At 36.5% G+C, this 22,259-nt stretch overlaps 1 protein-coding gene across 2 annotated transcripts in view; it reads right to left on the minus strand.

The window, feature by feature from the left end:
• The window catches only part of LOC108672254 (voltage-dependent L-type calcium channel subunit beta-1), a 41,939-nt gene extending 20,439 nt beyond the window's left edge, over window positions 1–21,500 (minus strand). For both annotated transcript variants that reach the window (XM_018159895.2, XM_047883869.1), the window contains exon 1: window positions 21,312–21,500. In XM_018159895.2, the coding sequence (XP_018015384.1) occupies window positions 21,312–21,380 (69 nt within the window). In that variant the 5' untranslated portion in view covers window positions 21,381–21,500. The remainder of the gene's footprint in view (window positions 1–21,311) is intronic.
• Window positions 21,501–22,259: the final 759 nt, after the last annotated feature.

The raw sequence follows: 22,259 nt of genomic DNA on the forward strand, positions 1-22,259 counted from the left end.
TTTCCAAACTGAAAACTTCATAAATGCGATGCCACTAATTTGTCTTCAAACTACATGAAGAAGATTTACATCAGAGAAAAATAATTGCATGTTTGTGTTTCAGGTAATTCCTTAATGTTTCTATATTCAACACACATATACCTCTATATTTGCCTTGATACAAATGAAACCATATTTTATGCCAACTTTCATAAACAAAAACACGGAACTAAAATAACTTCTACCGTTTCAAATTCTTGTTTGAAGCTAAGCTGCAACATTTCACATAATTAGCGGCAAATGCTACATAAATCATTTCACTATTTCTCGTTGGCAAGAGACTGCCTTCTCTAAACTCCATTAATTGCAATTAATTTTAATGATGCAGCCGCTCCTAATGCGTCATTAATTTTTGAGCCGCAATTTTTCTTGCCGTTTTTTGCGATCTTTCAAACAGTTATTTCTTATAAATGCTTGGTTAAATTTATACTCATTTTTATCTTAGTGTTTTATCTCTTGCTGTTACTAGCATTTTCATCGAGAGAAGATAGAGCTCGCGATAATTCGATACGCATCACTTTCTATTATTTCAGTCGTGAAGCAGCTTGCGCTTCAATGTGGCGTGCAATATTTTCAATATATTCATAGATTCTGTTGAGATATTTCTGAATTCGAATTATTTTGTTAGGAATAACTAGGGAAAAGTATTATTGCGGCATCTTGTTGAGTTTACTATTTTTGTTTACGGAATCTTATCAGTTCACTACTACGAGCAATAGATTCAGTACGTGGCAATCGCTTGGTTCTTTCACAAATTCCTTATTTTGATTTACGCTGCACCTCAATTATCCATCAGTGCCTTTGTTTTCAACAGAGTGTTGGAAATACTCAAATTCAATCCCCTGCACGGATAAGGTACAGTTGGTTTGGCTGGTTCTGCAGTAAGTGTGGCCCACATCATAATCGCGCTTACAATGATAAGCAAGAAAAAGTTAATTCCTATATTAGCATCAAGTAAGGTTGATGAAACTGTTCTCTGCAAGGATTACCTCTTTGAGGCGGCCTCAATCTTACCACGCGGCTTAGCGGGATAGTGAGGGACAAGCTTCGCAACACAAGAGGGGAAATTTCTCGTAAGAAGCTCCCCAAATCCAAGCTTTGCAGCATCTTTGCCCCCGAATGCTGCCGGATATTTTCCACATTTTTCCGGCATTTTGTTGCAGAGGATCAGCCAGCCTAAAGAGGACCGGCGTTGGGTGGAGAATGGCTGCAAATTTCAGGTCGGAAGATTTACTGGTGCCTTATTCAGAATTTCTCACCTCATAACTAGAATAAATTTAGCAGATAAGGTATTTCACTTATAGATACGTTATATACAAACTCAAGTAGGAACAACTTAATACCAGCTAAGCCAACGTGAAGAAAAGAATTCACCTGAAAATTACATATTATGTCCGATTTGCGGTAATGAATGGTAGTCAGCATTATGTCCACCAAAAGATTCTTAGTTAATTTCCCGATAAGAATTTTAGTGTTAATTTTGATATACAATCCGGGTACATAGATTAGAATGTTCAACGAGAGTCTTCCGAGAGTATAGCATTACAGCAGGGAGTTATTAAAACACAGGTTGTAAATTCCGTAGAGTTTTCATACCGCGTAAATTAAAGCTAGAACTCTTCTAAATTGCCTAATTTAACATAAGCTCGCAACATTGCTGGAGTTGACTTTTCGGAATGACCATTCTTCTACGGCCGAGTACAAGCAGGCTAAAATAAGGAAGCCATTCTATTTACGGAAAAATGAGAGGCTACACGCATGGCTATTGATTTAAAAGCCAAATATAGGCCACCGACGCGGCAGCCTAGTCGACCTACAGAACTTGGCGCCGCGTCAGCTCTCACCTGATCCACGCTGTTCATATATAAATAAAGATTTTTATCTAATAATTTGGCTACCTGATAATATTTGTGGCTGCTTGATACATGATTACCATAGTTCATTACTTGTAATTAAATATATATGCTATATTTAAGTAGCTACCATAGTTTTATGGAAATTTTTTGAATTCGTTTCAATGAGATTGTATTGACAATCAACGCTGCAGATAAAAAATTGCAAAAAAACTGTGATTAAAAATTTCCCTGTGCACTATGTAACTAGATATTAATGGTGAGCATGCGCTAAATAAACCTTTCATTTAATTTATTCGACAAATTGTAAGCCATCATTAATTCTGAGAAATTTGACATTTCATTGCATTTGCTGCCTCAAAAACGGAAAGAATATACAAAATCCGAGCTTAAATTCCAGCATTACTTTTATCATATTAAGCATATAGAAATTAAAATAATGTTCATTATCCTCTGTTGCTTGATTTATTTAATACTTATGTGGACAATAGTGATAACCAGCTTGACTCCAAATACAACATGACTTGAATTTTCTCTTCTTGGGCGAAAAGGTTAGTGTTCTTAGTAACGTTACTGAATTCCCAAATAATTCAGTAATTTGCGTTTTTTAATTTTGCGCCTCGCTTCTTAAACCATCTACTTGAAAGCTGTTCTTTCCCAATCATGTCACAGTGTGCAACTAGGATGGGTCTCGCAGCTCTAGAGGTGCTGCTCCTGAGGAGATCTTTACACCATCTATATAGATTGATTGATACGTAACTGTTTGTTGATGGAAATATTCACTTATTGCTCGTAATTTGATTTATAATTTAGATATATCTGTTAAATAGTAATAACTCATTCATATTTCATTCACGAATGAATATTTCATAATTCATTCATATTTCACTAGCTTCCGGAAACAATCGAAACTGGCCTCAATGGCCTTGCGCCGGGCATTTTCGAGTTACTATAACAAGCAGTCCGTCAGACTTGAAAGTTAGCGGCGGCATATCATAAATTCAATAAAAAACCGTCTCACAAATACCAAATTTGCTTCTTTCATCGTCCCGTCTTTACTTCAACATTTTTCTCCTATCGAGAATTATTTCATGTACATAGTGAGCTTTCAATTTATCAAAGCAAGACGGCAAAATAAATGTAAACATGCTTGCATATTATTTTTTAAAATGTGTACAAAAATAATAATGGATATACCTATTTATTGTTATTACCTGATATTCTACGGATAAAAAACCTAGAGACGAGTTTGTAGAGTGAATAACGACTGGTACATTTTAATTCCCGTTTATCAGACATATACGGTACGAAAAATATACGTTATAATATTAATAGTAATATTTATATTCAATAACAATCTACAAAAATATCGATTAATATGTACAATTACAACATATGATTTCAGTTATAAATGAACTAGTAAGGTTAGGTTTAAGATTCGTTTCTATGAAACATTGTAACTTATTATTAATTGATCGGTTTATTGATGAACCGTGAAATAGGGGTTATTAATTTGCGACATGATATGTCAAATTTATTATTGATTGATTGGTGATTTTAGGATTGAATCGTGAAATAGGGCTTACTAATTTGTGACATGATATGTCAAATTTATTATTGATTGATTGGTGATTTTTAGGATTGAATCGTGAAATAGGGCTTACTAATTTGTGACATGATAATGTCAGAGACTGAAATTGTCGTAAAATACTAATTCTGTGCCCTTTAATGACTGTGCCTCCACGGTCGAGAAGATACAAGCCGTCACTGAATGACTTGTTTTGAAGCTAACTGGCGGCCAGTCGCCACTGGCGGAGATATCAGTGGCGGTCACTTTTGAATGCCAATACTAATGTAATGAATGTCTACTACTAAGTTAGGTTAGGTATAAAAGTTAGGTATAAATGAATTGAAAATATATATGAATTTCATCGTTCAGCATTCACGGCCAATCAAGCGGCCCATTTTTTACGTTATCAACTACTGGCCGCCATTCGCTACTGACACCTCAAACTGCCAGTCCCCTTTAAAATGATAGCGATGGTTCAATAATTACGGGCAGCCCTAAATAAAATCTGCTTCAACAAGCCTTGAGCGTTGAAGCTCTAAGTAAAATTATAAGGGGAAACGCGTTTCGAAGTTTTTACGATATATGAGAGCATTTCTTGTATGACAGAAATGCTCCTTTCACACAGTCCTTTTTACATTACAGTCCTTTTACAGTCCTTTTTAAAATTACGTCTGAAAGTTTAGGTACTCATGTATGAATACTTTCTAATCTCATATACTTTGTTGTTCAGATTAATTAAATAAATATAAGTGATAATTATCAGTTGGATTGAAGGATTACGTAAAATTTATTTACAAAGAAGCGCTCATTATTTTGTTTGTTGCTGAACAATACTTTAAGAAAGACTAAAGAAATTTCATTATTATCATCTTAAAAAATTCATTCATTGGAGACAATTCAAACGATTTTGAAGATAGAACAAGCCAGTTGAAATGCTTTAAAAGATAAACCATAATTATGAAGTCAGTACTGAATTGAAAGCTCAGCCAAAACAGTCCAACATTTAGGCTATATCATCAATATGGTAATACCATTCATACCTTGCAAACTACGAGATGCAAAACGTGAAACTAAATATACATTCTATAGGAAGCACTGATGATATATATGGTTAAATACTGTGTGAGCAATGCAACATACGCAATAAAGCCGGATAAATATCAACCTTTAAGTCTGTGCATTTCACATTCAAACATCTGCACAGCACAAGTAAAAAAATAGCTTGTACCTCGAGATTTGCATATATAAATATGTATATGAAAGTTCTCATGTTCACACCAAAAGCAATGCATAGCGTAGCGATGATTAATGTTAACTACAATCGGACTATACAAGCCGCAAATGATGCATCCACAAGTGCGATGGTTCGGCGCAGTACAAAAGCGTGACAACAATCAGTGGCAACATTCGCAAGATTTTCAACAAGACTGGGAGAAAAATTCTTACCACTTTGTGGTTTTTAGGCATAGATGGAGGCAGTCGGATCCTTCGAGTCGCGTGTAACATAGAACGAAAAGGTCAGTTTCATTAAACAGAAGTTCAAAATCAGACTTTGCATTAAACATTGTAAACGAAAGAAAAAACAAGTACGTTGAATGCTCATTTCGCGGAAGTGTGAAAACTTAATGAATGGTCACAGTCAAGATCAATCGGTTATATTTCATGACGAGTTGTGTTGCTAATGCTCAACCTCTACCAAGGGGCGCTAAAGTCGAAGCTACTCGAAACTCAAAGGCAGCGGACCATCGTGGCCTGGGACTGCTACGTACGAAACACATGCTAAGGATATCAAGGATTTGAATTTTAACATAAATGTCGTTCCAGTTCAAAATAAATTTTACTCCCGAAATACACGCTTTTTGAATTAGAAAGTTTGCAATCACCGGTTCGTTTGGAGTGATTATTAGGAAAACTAAATATAACGTAATTTATTGGAAAAAGTGGAAGGGAATGAAAAAAAAAAGAATTAAAATTACATTTTATCAATATTCTTCGTTATATTACAGGAAAACACAGTTATTATGTCAATCGAAAAGAAAACGCTAACATTCCCGGATCTAATTTCGTCCGTATTTTTTCTCTGATAAAATAACTGAAATTAACTGAAATTTTCTTCGATCGTCTCCGTATCAAATGTTCATTATCACTGAAATTTTACCCAATGCTAACAACGATATTTTCTTAAGCTTCTGCGAACACTTCCTACTTTGATTCAAAATATTAGAAGAAAGCATAGCGTGATGCTCTGGAAGCCATTTGAATAAGACATCAAAGTGGAAGTGGCTTCGGATTTTCAAAGGAAAATCGGACACTCTTGAGTAGATATTTGCATCCTTTTCATGGCAGAGCAGCGCTACCATCAACAAGAAATATCTCTGATAAATCTGCCGTGAAAGAGTAAAGTGAATTTACGGAAAATTAAGAATTGTACTTCTGCTGATACTGGTGCCTAAAGTAAATCGATTTTTATTTGATAATTACACACGAAGAAGACGAGAACAATACACAATTATTTACTTATCACTGAATGAATACCTGATAAAATTTTTAATAAACTCTAAATAAAAATAATATAGAGATTTAAAAAAAGAAAGAAAAATCCTCTTAGAATGGGCATTGAGCAAAATAAACACGATCGATTTCGATTTTGGATAGATGATCTGGATTTTGGATAGATGACCAGAAATTTCTGGCTAATTATCACTACGCGCTCGGCTAATTGGCTCCCTAAGAAAATATTATGCTTTTTCCAGACCAACAACTACTGGTGGAGGACGAGTGGTGAAATGCCTTAAGCTTATTTAATAGTAAAAATTCGATTAATTTAGCTTTTCTCCGTGAAAACGATGTCTCGTACGGCTCGGTTTTAATTTTTATCTAAATAATTGTACAGAAGGGAACTTTTTTCAAGAAATTTATATCAAGGTTAACAAAACTTGCAATGAATTTTTGGTCGCAGTTCAATAATTTAAATGCCTTAAATTATTATTATCCGCAGTTCAATAATTTAAGTGCCTTAAATTATTATTATTTGATTAATTATTGAAGAATACAAATTAGCCTTCGGAGAGCATCCAGAATAATCCGTGGTGATACACACTCATGCTATTTTGGCCTTCGTTACTCGAAGGACTATCTTCCTGCGGTATTTGAAAACATACGAGTATGCATGCAAATATATACCATTCATATTTTATTCCTGAGTATTTATAGTTTAATTAAGTTCCTACATCCCACGTATCAGTCTTCCTCCGTATTAATATGTATCTACAATAGGGATATTCGCTGTATTTCCCTTGTATTCAACAGTACCGCATAAATAGAGGTCGGTATGAGGGGTTCACTTTGATGCTATTTCAGCGGCAGCACCAGACCTGGTGACTTGTGAGATCCCGAGCTGTTGTTGAGTCCGGACAATCTTGTATTGGACGTCAGAATGGCTGCTTCAGAAGCCCACCCAATATCCTGCTTTTGTTAGGCGCCAGAAAGCTTGTCGGTCCGGATACTTTGTGACGCTGGCTGCTGCAAGGCCAGAGCGCGCACTGACTCAACCAGGAATGAGACGTCGTGGCAAAATTAGGGCCTTTACCAACACATGCACGGTAGTATGTCGATGAACGTAAATGATAGTCCAAGAACAGATATTGAGTAATTTCAAGCGAGCATTGTTTCGACACATGCTAATAATTTTCAAATAATTTCAATTTCAGAATATTTCGGTTAAAACACTGAATCTTTATAATCAGCAACACTTAATTGAATCATACGGGCGAAGTTATTTCAAATTACTTAGTGACCTAACAACACAAGATTTGAAATGTTTTAGTAGGAATAGATCTCAATAGGCCTGCGCTGGTTTAAATTACGTTTTATTATATACCTTTCTTAGCAAAATATTGAAGCGCATTGTTTGCATCATGAAATAATTTCACGAGGGAAATTTTGAAATTTGGAGCTATTTTAGCGGTAAAATCAATTCAATAAATTATCACGAAAATTTAAAATCCTTAGGCAGAGAAAGGGGCAATATTCCCCTTGCTGTGAAGCTTATAATTGATTTTCTGTCGGTGGATTTTGGGATGTCAAACCTTGTCATAGATGAATTAAATGCCTTAGCATTCTTTTCCGTCTCCACTGAGTTTGTGGACCTCCTCTTTTTAATCTTCACTGCCCGATAAACCAAAAGCGTCATCCCTCTTCTCCAGCTGAACTTCGCCTCATTCCCTTCGTGTATTTTGTACCTAAAAGAAAGCCTATGTCAAACCAATAGCTTGTCCAGTAGCCTTAATCTGGAAACAGATTCAATTGTTTTGCAACTGTGTCATATATGATTAAATTGACGACAATTCAAATGGCATTGCTTCAAATAATTTTATTCTTCAAAAATGGCGCTCACTATCACTTTTTGTAATTTATTCCGTTAAGGAATCAATTAATTTTTTATTTAGAGGCAGGATTGTAGCTAGTTGTGGCCAAAGATTCCCAGAATCCTATTAATTGAATCACACAAAGCCAATAAAAATTTGGCATACGCTCTGTTAAAAGTGTAAAGAAAATTAATAAATTGTTCTGATTTCCAAAATAATTCTGAAGTTATTGACGAGCGCGACCAACAGAGCTCGCAGTGGCTTTTAATCCTTTTATTGGTGACCGCTTTACTGTGAACGATGGTAAAGCTTATGCGGTAGATTAGGGAACGTTTTTTCAACAAACAAAGAATCAACGACGGTGCGTTTAGCAAGTAGGAAGTCATGAGACAAATTTACATGACATCTTTTTGCATTACATTCGATGTTCATCATTTCGCAACCATTAGCTACAAAATAAGTATTTTCAGTTAAAGGAATTACTAACATGCAATTGGTACAGCTGACCAGCAAAAATTTACGGTGGCATGCAAGTCGATGGGTATAATTTAATTAGTAATTACCTTATGCGTTCTACATTAATACCGCGCATAGTTCTTTAAACGGTTAATGAAATCCGTAACTTAGTGAATGCATTAATGGCTTAAAATATGCAAGACCTTGAACAGCGGCCGCGCTATGCAGTTCCAAAAGGACGCTCTGGCTCGGCAGACTGCAGTCGTGGTTTCTGGCCAAAAGCCAAACTGTGAGACAAGCCACGGCCAGAAATCCATACACTAGCTGACTGGCCAGCCTATAGTTCTGTCTAGGTGCGTTGCTGGACGCGCGACGGGCTACATCCTGTCACCCAGTCGTCCCTTGTGATGACGCACATCTCCATGCTATGTCAAATTCAATCCAGCCTCAAATTCAATCCAGCAAGTTCCATTATCTAATCGTGAACCGCAGTCCATCATGACGGCGTCGATCCGTTTTCGAAGCCAAGAGAAACGTTCCGAATTACTACTTCGAAACACAAACTTGATAAAATGTCTCATTTAATAATAAACGTCTTAATAAAACCAACGTCCAATCTTTCTTAGTCAGAAAACAACCGTAAAGGCTTATTGTATTCGTCGCATAAATATTGCTGAAATTCAGATTGCTCATACTACGTATAAGACAATTGCTTAATTTTTTTAAGCTCTAAGTCACACGCTCCAACACGACAAGTCCTACGATAGGACTCGGAAAATTGTTTGTGATTTGTTACAATAAATTTAATTTGGTGAAGATAAATTTCGCTATTGTGTCATGGAAGTTTCGGAATAAACTAAGCTCCGAAAAATTGAGCTAAATTTCACAGAAATTGTCGGAACGATAATATAAAAAAGTACAGGCAAGATGTAGCCATTTTCGTTAGCACAAACTTATAGCTACACGATCAATAAAATATAATTTTAACATATAATATTAGCCTAATCCATTTGCTTTACGTTATGTTAATGACAGGAAATTGAAGTTCCTCGAGTCAGTAAAATTCCGAGTCTGTGATAAAAAATATAGAATTAAAATACTAGGTATTATAAACAAGCTTCAGTTTTTCTGAGATAAAAAACGAAGCCCCTCAAAAGATGCGCACGTCACTGGCTTCGTTAGCGTAGAAAACTTAGGGAAATTTTGACCACATCAAGACAGGACACGAGAGGCCCGAAGTTAGCGATGGAACAGAGTAAAGGAGAAATTGTGAGCGTATCTTTTTGCGCCAGGTAATTTCAGTAGAGATAAATACGGTATGTTGAGAACGAATAGTTTGTGAAGTTTGAATAAAATTTTGCAAATTTTGCATGAATCTTATATAAGATTTTTTACGAAAATATACGACTGCACAATACGAATAAAATATTCGGTGAGCGGAAACGGTTCGAGTTAAGTTCCTGGAGCGCTTTCCCAACCATCCCAACTGAGAAGTCAAATAAAAATGTTAAGTTTGTAGTAAAATAATAGAAATTCCTGGTGAATATTACCCTGTTGACATTATTAGTTTCAACGAAAAATTAGGAAAATTGGCACACGACAGAAGAATCACAAAATGATCGAAATTACAAAGACTTGCCGAGTGTTAGCAGCACGCAGAAGCATTAGAGTAAAATTCACTCGAAGAAAGATTCTCGGAATTCTGTATGATATTCAAAATTAATCAAGGAAAAAATGTCAGAAGAAGAATAGCAATCATTGTCTTTTTAAAATAATATTGAGAAACTATGCGTATACTGCACTCATATGCATGAGTTGAGGTTACATCATATAAACTATTTTGTTCATAACTACACAATTAAGGGAACCTGAAGTTAAGTGAAAAAAGATTTTCGGAGCAATGAATTAGTTGCGATCGAATTCAATTCATATTAGGTTCAGGAAGTTGCTATTATTGCTATTTCTTTAGTTTGATCACGAAGGAGTACAAAGAAATTTTTTGAAATTTGAAAAAAATGATCGATGTGATTGTTATTAGAATTAAATTCCAAACCCAAATACAATACGCAAACGATTTTCGTTAACAATTCTCGAAGAAATTAACCCAGGCAGAGAAGCAATGGACAGCGAAATATCGAGATTTCACTTAGAAAATGAAAAGATTGTATGAAGGCACAAACGTACTGTAATTGCAATAGTAGAGTAATGTGTGAAGTAGAGCGTGAAAACGGTAGAGTGATAGTAGAGAAATACGCAACGTAGAGTATGTGTAGGGTAGTAATAGAGAAATATGTAAAGGAGAGTGTGTAGAGTAATAATAAAGTAATAAATAGCAGGCCGGTAGACATGCGGCATCAGGTGATGTGAGACACAACATCAGCTTTAAGACGTCCACCCTCACATCGCGTCATGCGAGGTGGGGCTATGCCAGCTCTCTGCTGCCTAGCGACCTCATGTTAAGCTTGCAAACATCTGCTCTACCTTCACTTCAAATTAGTGTTAAATGTTTTACTATATTGAGTGGTATATGAATATATTTTATTGCAGTACAAGATGGTGAATAAATAGTGGGGCTAAATAGTGGGGCCTTACCCGCTCTCTGCTGCCAAGCGACCTCATATTAAGCTTGCAAACATCTGCTCTACCTTCACTTCAAATGAGTGTTAAATTTTTTACTATTGTGAGTGGTATATGAATATATTTTATTGCAGTACAAGATGGTAAATAAATAGTGGGGCTTTACCCGCTCTCTGCTACCCAGCGACCTGATGTTAAGCTTGCAAACTTCAAATGAGAATGAAGGTTTTGCTGTTGTGAGTGGTAAAGATTGTTTTTTTCAGTACATAAAATTTACCGAAGAATTTTTAATTTTTTGAAGATAAAATAGTCCGTTATGTATACTTTTTTACGTGTTTTCGCTATTTCTTTTTATATTAATAATTAAATTTAATTCAAGTTAATATTTTAATTAAATTTCTAAAGTTATTTATTTTTCGTCGTCCAATTTGCTTCTGTCCAAATTTGCCAGAAACGGCTTTATGTTTGTCTCTGGTATGTTTTATTTGTGTGATCTAACACATTAACTTCGAATCATTTTCGGAGCACAGAGCTATTCTGAACTTTTCCTGTCTTGTATGTATGTAAATGATTAAAATTTATTTTAATTGTTTGAACTATTTGAAACCCTTTCCTGATCTCTGTGTTTTCCAAATTTGAGATTATGACAATAAATGCCGATGTTCTCTTTGGCATCTTCCCTTATAGTTCATAAGACTCCACTTATATGTATATGAATGAACCATATAAAAACTTTTGGCCAGTTTGGCATGCTATTTTCTATCCATTCTTGCAACGAACTTTTAGCCGCTGGAAATATCTTTCTTCATGACAACTTAAACTTTGATTCTCAAGAAATCAGAACTAACGAGTAATTAGAATTATTATATAAATTATTGAATAATATTTCGTTCTCGATTATATAGAATTAATTTTTTTTGTAAAATTACTTTCTCGATCTTATATTTTTCCTGGCATTGCGATCTACGATGTCTATGAAAATGTTTGTGTTTCGCAATTTAAAATCCAGATTATTATTATACATATCCCAGATTAATTTCATAGGAATGAAAATAATCAGGAAGGAAACTAAGCGAAAACAAAGAATTACGGAATTACGTGGAAGTTAAAGTTTTCAGAAACTAAGTTATTATACTAAATGTCAATGGTTAGGTGAATTTAGGACTTTTCATCTTAGATAAATCGAATCTGAGATTATAGTTGACTGAGTGCACGTATATTTAATACTGGTTGTAATAACCGTAGATTTTTAAATCCACAAAATTTTCTCAACGTATGAGAAACTGTGGTAAACAATTTGATGGCTTATGTGTTTTTTGTGCTTTGACAGTCTGCTTTGACAAGTGCGAGGAATTGACAGTCTGCACTACCTTAAAAAATGTAACTCAGTACTCACTGCAGTGAGTGACAGACGCAACGTGAAGTCACGGACGGACAGACAGATAGACGGACAGACGGACGGACGGACGGACATGGCGAGCACAATAGTGCCTTTTTTCATATATGAGAAAATGCGCTAAAAATAGATACTCATGTTCTGAAACTCGGCTTCAACACAGATTATGGACACTCTAAAATGTCAATAATACTGATATAAATAATACCAAAAATACTGTTAGCACAATAATATGTTGGTATTTTTGGTACCAATAACACCAACATATTCATAGCAATATGGAAATATTTCTCGAACTTCCACTTTGGGTAGCAGTCCTGCTACTTAGCCTTATATTTGAACTTAGCTCGCCACATGAGCTTACAGGACCTTCAAGAAAGAGGCTCTCGGAGTGAATCAGACGGTGCTAGCCAATTTCTAGGAGGAGCTCATCATTACGGTGAGCAAAGAGCTACTTTGCGATCAAATTACCTGCGTAAAAAGTTTGTTATAGCCCTGGTTGAAGCCCATCATTGTCCATAGGCGTCGACGGCAAAACCTGCGCTGAAAGCAACCACTGCAGCGAGGATCCCGGAAACGTCGATGTGATCAACGTGGCTTCCTTCTTATAGCTCTTGAGATCGTCCAAAACACTAGTAAAGCCCGAGAGTGTTTTTAGTTTCAATACAGAAAAACTGATATCCCTGGATTTTTGTTCAGCTATTGATAAACAAACCGCAGAAACATTCAAAGAAGCTAGATCTTCGAGTTTAATAAAGCACCTTTTTACATGAACAGGATTTCTCGGAATACACGATAAGCTTTCCGCGTCGTTGCTTCTGTACCTCAAATGTGACGCAAAGGCTCTAAAATTGGGATAAATGTTTACGATGGAGGCAGAGGTCGCTTGCGTAAACTCGCAAACTAGATCACCGGAAGCCTTTGCTATGTCTTTGCTCTCACTGATCTCATCACTGGCATCAAAAACTATCGAAATTTTGAGCGTTGGGAAGTTTTGACATAAATAAAAAAATTTTGTCTGCAACATCAACTGACTCAAAATGCACTCATACAAGAGAAAAGTATGAATATTTACCGAATACAAAATAGTAGCTGTAGCTCTAACCATTAACGCTAAGTCAATTTCAGTGATGGTCGGCAGCTGTGAGTGAATATTCAGTTCGGAGGCTCTGCGTTCGTACACGAATGAAGTATGATTATTTTTTTCCGTGTATAGATGTTGATGTGGGATAGTCACACGATTAAACGCCGACTGCATTATGGTGAGCAGTTACATCAGATTTACGATGCTCGTTATATAAAAAAGGTAAAACTTCAGTTTCGGTGCACATCGCAACTTAATCGCGCAACAAATCATAGGCTTCTCGATCGTAGAGGCCAATTGCTCCATGATCAAAGTACCATGGCATAACTGCAACAATTGCAAAAAATTCAAGGGATAAATTTTAAGATCATGTATGAAGACCTTTTCAAAGATCACATCTCAATTTCAATCACAATTTTATTTAGTTAGCACTCAGTGTCTGGTCAGGACTCTGTATTAATTACGTAGTGCATTAACCACTTATTCGAGTGACTCATTTCCAACAATGCACAGCAAAAGCTTCTTCCGACACACCAGAGAAATGGGAAGTACTTCCGCGCTCAGACTTGCCCTTCACTTCCGCTGCGGCAACCGCTTTTTCACTGCCTGACTTCATTTGAACTCGCAAATTTCACTTCACTAATCATTGAAAAACATGCACCGTGTACATGGACACACTCACGAAGCCGAGCGAGAGGAGACGGGCATCCACTATGAAGTGTTACAGGGTGTGGTTATTACACGCAAAGTCGGAGGAATGGACGCGGCCCTCTCCGCAAGACTGCCAAGTTCAAACTGTGAATACAACCTTTGCCCTCATCGTATTAGGCTGTCAAATTATTTCCTAATGTATGTCTAGAATAATGAATGAAAGTTCCATAATTTCTGTTTGATTTCATAAATTACTGTTTGTTTTGCATAAGAAGTGTTGTATATTTATCTTTTATATTACTTAAAAAAGAGGATCCAAGTTGGCTTTCTGGTGGAACGAGAGCATGAGTAGTTCCAGCTGCGGCAGCGGCCTCTTTTCTTCAGCCGACTATAATACTTACTGGATTCTAATGATTATTTATTGATAAAACAGTAAAGCTGAGATACATTTTATGATATTGAGTTGTTTAATATAATTTTATTATTCATCTGCTCTAACATGACAATAGTGCCTGAGCTTGAATTAGTATTGTGTAGGTCATGGTGGCTCATATGGCAGTGTGTGGCATCTGATACTTGCTGCAACGACTGCAATCGATGCTACGACACACTTCGAAACTCTTCACGCAAATCCATCCTGTTTTCATACACTCACTTGAGTAATGGACGCGGAAATTGACACTAAGCCACAGATCGCATGAGAGTCGCGAGACACTGAAGAATTAGCTGCGAGTCTGAGCATATCGAAGCTTTTAATTCGGAAGTTGATCAACGAAGTAACTCCAAGTTCATACTGTAACGCCGCGTCCATTGAAGATTATGCAAACTTTAATCGGCTGCAGCCCTTCAAACGTACCGTTTTATTTTATAAATTTCTTCAATTGATCGCGAGGTAAAGAGCGACGACAAAGATTGTTTGCCGGCCGAAGCGTCCAGCAATAGAAAATTCAGCAAGGCCAGAGATCAGGACCAAATGACCTATTTATACTCGACACATTCTTTCGAGAGTACGTTTGATTGGCATGCGTTTTTCGCTTATAATTTAAGACAGATCTACAATATTAAAAAGCGCATATTGAATTTAATCCTACTCCTACACAATAACTTTTTATTTAAATCAATGAGAAGTGAGTTAACCCCATTGTAGCCGGGCAGCGGAGGACGGGCTCGGCTTGGAAACTAAATATCTTCTCCAGCATAAACTTATTTAGGAACCTAAATTAGTTTTAAATCATTAGCCTAGATCCTCATTGGCAACTGGCAGTCCATAATTCTCAGAATTATTCACCAGCTCAAGCAACCAACCACTGACATGAGCTGGATAAAAGATTGGCAAAAAATATGAAAACTTCTATTTCTAGAAAGTTTCACCATGTTCATGAACGAGACTCATGTTGAGATCGTACCTTAATTTAGTTCTCTAACTTTATGTTATATCCTATTCTTGATAATCATGACGTTGGACTGCACTCAAACTAATCTTTGCAGGTATTACAAGCAATATACAGTTATTTAAAATACACATCTGTGGACATGCATATTATTAACGCTGTATTGCAGTGTTAAGTCTTGGCTGCGTCACCGTGGGAGTTTGCCGTGTCTGTGAACTGTTTGCTTCTCGCCGCTAATAACTTAACGTCGGTCGCAGCACTCAGCATCCTCTTTTGAGCTCAAAAAGCGCTCAGCCACGCCACACTAGCCACTGTAATCATTTATTTCTTTCATTAAAGTCGCCACTGAAAAACGCTGAGCTTCAAAAAATAAAACTTCTTTTGAAAACATGGAATTAACTTGATCAAATTAGAAATAAAAGGTTCATGCGGTAGTAATTAGGACCAATGTTTTTTCAAATTTATATCTTATTTTCAAAATATCTGAACTTCAATTAAAGCATGAATACATGCAAATAATTTCGTTGAAATAATATAGAGTTTCATTTTCATGAGATGAGGCTACCAACACATTTAGTTAATTGGCGTAAATTATTCAAACTAATGTTTTGGAGTGCGATATTGACACTGGCTAGTAAGTTTAACATGAGAACACGAATGAACACGATGGAAAGCTCCTATTAAGACTTCGATAATTTCCTTTTACTTGATTATTCAACTTAAAATCGTGTATAATCAATTTTATTTCATAACTTGTATAACAGTTTCCGTCTTGAGATTAATTTCAAATAATATACAGATTGACCGATTTACAATAACGCGTTATGGAATTTTTACTCCGCAAATTAATGATAGAAATTATTGCAGGTCGTTCACAAGGTTTTCTTTTCAATAAGTTGACCCGTTTAAGAAAATTTTTCATTTAATTATGGCTAACGAACATTTCAGTGCGATGAATAATGAATAAAACGTTGAAGATCTTAATAATTGGCATTTAAATTCTTGAAGTAGTCTTTCAATGACAAATTCCTTAGTTTATTATTCAGTAAAGCGTACATTAGAGCTAATATTAAAGGAGATACCCTACGCCCTTGCTTGCTGCAGCTCCTAATTAGGCTCCACGTTATCTTTGTTGTCTGGAATTAAACTTTATCGTAAAACTTGAGTAAGGAAGCCATCTTGAGTGAGGAAGAGTGACCTATAATAAAAAGTTTTTTTTAATATCATGAATTTGAGGATCAAATGCACTGAAATACATGAAAATATAACAATAAATTTTGTGTCATAATCTTGATTTTAATATTAATTACTTGATTTTAATTTATTCTCACCACTTTTGTCCGTCTAAATTGTAGACTTTTCATTAACCATAAAATAATTTAAGTAACGCTAACTGTTAATATTTGATCATAGATTAGTGACTGCCATAACAACGCTAACAAAAGCAAAATTCGAATAAGGAAAAATTCAGCACTCGGCGCGCGGTGTTATGCCGCAGTGCGCAAGACTTTAATTCTTCACTAACATGACATTCCACTTTTATTATTCAGAGCCGAAAAGCACTGTAGTTTTTTCTCACTTGCGGTAGCAATGCAGCTACCAAGTCATAGTCGAGCGACGCAGTGCAGCAACAACGCGTCTCGGCAGCAATTCGCGCAAAGTGTGTCTATGTTCGAGTTCTTCTAGAACTCCGTTCAAGTTAGCTCGTAGCAGAATTAAAAGCTCGACCCTATTGCGAGTAACAGGTTATATAGGTGGAGAGAATCACACACAATAGTTGCACGGAAGAATCAAATATTACCTTTCGTTCACTAAATTCGCCACTTTCGTTCACTAAATTGCTGGTTATAATCAACCGTGACAATTATTGTTCACAGTACTCAGGTGATGGAGTTTATCTATATTAATTTAATTTATCTCTATTACTAATAGAATTTATCTAAATCATTAATGGAATTTATCTATTTTATTAATGGAATTTATCTATATTATTAATAGAATTTATCTATTTTGTTAATAGAAAATTATTAGAGGTGACTGATTTTCCCTTGTACCGAGTAGACACTCGCACATCGCAGTTTCTTTGATCACATAATGAAGTGAAGATATCTAATTTGAAAGTGCGTTCAGGTCGTTAGGACTTTCATCGACGGCTTCTGGCGATAAGTTTTTTCTTTTGATTTCACCCCTTGATGATTATATGGCAGGTAATGACCAATAAAATCTATTGCAGCCGGCAGGAAACTGTCAAATGAACAGCGCAGAGCTTGATTGTAAATCTGTAGCCAGATAGATTGGACTTTTTATGAAGTTAATTGCAGTGATGAGATTGATTCTACAAGGCTGAATGATCTCTCTGAGACTGACATTATATTGACGTACTTAATTTAGCTTGGTGATTTAAATGATGTTCTGATATTTTAAATGTCATAATATTTTAGATATTTTCAAATAATTTCACACTTCATTCATGCATAGTGCGTATCGCCGCACAATTCTTGAACAGTGAAAACGTTACAAGTTTAAGTTTAAAAGTCGCTTCCTGAGGAGAAGAATGTTCTCATTATCAGCTTAGTCGAAACAATTTCCCTTGAAGTTGTTTTTATGCTCAGCAAGGCATAGCCAAATTGAAAATTAATCGAGAAACTTTCCTGCGGATGGAAAAACTTTTGCGCCCCACAAAAACAGTCAGGTGGACCTCATCAGACACTTCAGAGATTGCGAGTTATTCGCTTCTATGGACCAACCTTTATTGTTATACTTCAGTGCAAATATAGGAAGAATATGGCAATACTAAACTATGTCGATCCTTTGATCCATATTCAATTGTGATGCAATCAATTTGGGCAATCCACCGAATTTTAATACTATCATTTTGCTCAGAGATGCATATAAAAGATGCATAATATAAAAAAAATGCTGAAAAATTGCATCGTCATTGCACTTATCACACGATACTGCTGCATTTTTCAGTGTAAAATTATAAATTTAAAGAAAAACAACAGCCGCTCGAGACTTCAGATCAAACAGCACGCATCTATCACATTTTCATCCCTGCGTCAAAGCGTGCTTGGCATGAAGCAGCACTTAGCTAATTTATATATAATATATATATTCATGAACGTTGCTTGGGGAAGAGATCAGTTATAATTTTCCTTCATTATGAATGTTTGGCGGAAGAAAGTTCACTTAACAGTGCAATGTTCTGTATGTGAATAATTTATGCAACTTTAATCACGAATAGATTCATTGGAGATGAATTAAGAATAGAACTAGTCGGCGAACAAATGCAGAGCTTCTTTTTTCGGAGCAAGCTCAGTACTGAGTTAAGGGGGCAAGGGTAGCCGAGTTGTCGTCTAGCTCTATGTTATGTGCGTACTCATTAACTTAGACTAATTCGTTGTGTTTTCGTCCATTTGAGGAAAAAAGAATGTACAATACGTTTATAATAATAAAACGGTCTATTTATCTAGTCCCAATTTGGTCGTAGCTGTTAAGCAAATTGAAAAAAATATCGATACAGGGAGTTCGACAGTATTGCAAGACAGATAGAAAGATCGCATTATTTAAGTGGCAGAGCAAAATTTGTACTGTATGGGAAGGATATTTATTAATCGTGAAATTTAATGTAATGACTCACAAGTTGATATCGTTTAGCAGCAAATTGACGCAAACGTTGCACCTCAGTTTGTGAATCGTGGCGATCTGAGTTGTTGAAGACAGTTTATCTGGCAGTTGCTTAACGCGCTATCCTCTTAAGTCCTAACCCACTCACAGGGTGACTGGACCCTAACCCACTCACAGGTTGACTGGACCCTAACCCACTCACAGGGTGACTGGACCCTAACCCACTCACAAGGTGACTGGACCCTAACCCACTCACAGGGTGTCTGGACCCTAACCCACTCATAGGGTGACTGGACCCTAACCCACTCACAGGGTGACTGAACCCTAACCCACTCACAGGGTGACTGGACCCTAACCCACTCACAGGGTGACTGGACCCTAACCCCCTCATAGGGTGACAGGAACCCTAACCCACTCATAGGGTGACTGGACCCTAACCCACTCATAGGGTGACTGGACCCTAACCCACTCTAAAGGACTAAAATGGCGTAGAGAATCAATCATCGGGTGACAGTTAAGCTATGGCAGGATGAGTTCTATAATGGACTAATAGGGTTAATATGACGTTCTCATCACGCTCCCGTTGTAGCGGGCCAGTGCAATCAAATACTTGCTTGCTCAGATATTTTGATTAAAATATTTTTTATGACATCTATTTTTACCATAACTCGCTTTCCTGCTTGCCTTCGGTTGCAGGAACTAAAACCTTTTATATTAAAGTAGGTACCTTTAATCGTTCGGTTTTCAACAGTACCCACATTAATCACTTGTATTTATACTCTTCGTGTTTATCACTCCAATCGAGTGCCGTAAAGTAAAACTCTGCATAAGTTGAGCGTTTATTTCAGTCATATCACATTGCCAAATTCTTTGAAAAGTTTTATGTGAATTACACGCAGGATACTCCTGTATTCCTCAAGTAAATGAAAAACATCGGGACAAAAATAAATAAATAGACTGTATTCGAGGCTAGTGAGTACATCATCGAATCAGAGTCTCTATAATAATTGCAGATGGTGGGGACGTCATGCAGATGGTGGGGACGCCATGCAGATGGTGGGGACGTCATGCAGATGGTGGGGACGCCATGCAGATGGTGGGGACGCCATGCAGATGGTGGGGACGCCATGCAGATGGTGGGGCCGTCATGCAGATGGTGGGGACGCCATGCAGATGGTGAACCGCCATGCAGATGGTGGGAACGTCATGCAGATGGTGAACCGCCATGCAGATGGTGGGGATGCCATGCAGATGGTGGGGACGTCATGCAGATGGTAGATGAAAAAGGTAAACAGATGGTTGTAAGTATGTAGAGAAGGCGAGAAAGAAGATACAGGACATTCGGCAAGAAGATTCAGAAGCTATACAAAATTTTAGGAATATATAGACAGATCACTATCATACTAGATAACTAGTGTGCATGATAGTGATATTATCACTATCATGCTAAATGATTATAGGTGAGGAAGCGAGACAGATTGTGTAGGAGACATGGCGAAGATACCAAACAAATGACGGAAAAGCTCTGGTGGAGAAAAAAATGTGAATGGTCGGAATCTTCGACAATTTGTATGTTGGAATGATACACAATGTTGTGTGATCGATGTTGTTGTTGTATGATGTTGGAATGATCGAGAAAATATTCAGTCGTGCTATCCGCATCGATGGTGGACACCTCTATAGTCAACCTCCATCCCATGCACATTGATGACGGAAACATGTATACTACATCGTAATACAGGGTGTTTCAGAATTAAGTAACCCTTTTAATTTGTTAATAAATAAAAAACTAAGAACGTTATGAAGTTGAAACTTGTTTTATTTAAAAGAAGAATATTTTTATGGTAATATTGTATCCTAGTTTTTAAATATAAAGTTTCAACTTCATAACGTTCTTAGTTTTTTATTTATTAACAAATTAAAAGGGTTACTTAATTCTGAAACACCCTGTATAATAAGGCTGTTAGATATTATAAAATGAATACTACTGATCAAGACTTTACTGGACAGAATTCAAGAGGAAAGTGACAAATAACACATAAATATTTTTTTTAGCTTTAAACGTTGCGCAACTGAATAAGCGCAAACTTATTAGTAACAGCGGACCGGAAAAAATAACCACAAAATTACAGGTGAGAAGTATCTGGGGCAAAATAAGAGGTTATTCAAATAAATTATACAAAGATTTGCTTTTAATAAGTACATTTGATAACCAGGATTACCGTATCATTTGGTTTATTCACACGTGCACCATAGATGTTGTTGGAATATTGTTAGCACACTTGCTATTTTGCCCTTACCTTGCGTCCAAGCGGCAGATACGCGTCTCGCCCTTTCAGCTCCGACACCACATCCCCCAAGTTCATCATACTTGCATATTTTTATTGTAAAATTTCCTTGCTAGAGAGAATTAGTAACGAGATTGTACACCTGCGACTGACGCAAGTAAAACACTGCGTAAGCACAATTTACGGAACTAATTCCGTAACTGCTGCGGGAAACGACCTATAGACAAGCAATCAAACATGCCTGATTGATTAATAATCGTGATTTTTGTAATTCCCTGATTTTTCAGGCGAATTATATATAATCAACGCACTTTGATCCTAATTTAAAGGGCGTTACGGAGAGTGGGATGTCTTACTCTATGCAGTATAGATTCGTTCAAGGCAATTCGCGTTCATTTTACTGTGGCAGAAATTAAGATAAGTGAAAGAGTGCTTTGAAACTAAATATGAAAGTTCTTGTTAGCATTTTGATTAAGTGTGTAAAACTTTGGTGTGTTACGTATGTATAATTCTACATATGCATTAGATTTCATTTCGAATGTGAAGTTGCAATTGTTGCATGTTCAAACAATAAATAAAGGTTTACAGGACTTCGATCAGAACGAGGCGCTGACGACCAAATGTTTAACACAAGTCTTCAACAGGCAAGTTTATTGCATAACAAGAAAAAAATTGATGATGGGGCTTGTAGGGCTTGTAGGGCTTGTAGCAAAATAAGCCCTAGCAAAATAAGCCAAAATAGGGCTTGTAGCACAAATAATATCTCAGCGTCCAACATCAGTACGTTAAACAGTCGTAACACGCAACAGTCCTGTCTCAAGTGTAGCTTGAATCACCACAGCAACCGAATTCTATGTAAATATTTTAAGCACTTGCTCCACCAATAGCCTTACGACTACAACGATCAAACGCAAGTGATGCGAGAGGTGTTTGTTGTAATATTTTACGCACCTACACCAC

Source organism: Hyalella azteca, unplaced genomic scaffold (genome assembly GCF_000764305.2).
Source record: "Hyalella azteca isolate HAZT.00-mixed unplaced genomic scaffold, Hazt_2.0.2 contig1749, whole genome shotgun sequence".
Classification (NCBI taxonomy): domain Eukaryota; kingdom Metazoa; phylum Arthropoda; class Malacostraca; order Amphipoda; family Hyalellidae; genus Hyalella; species Hyalella azteca.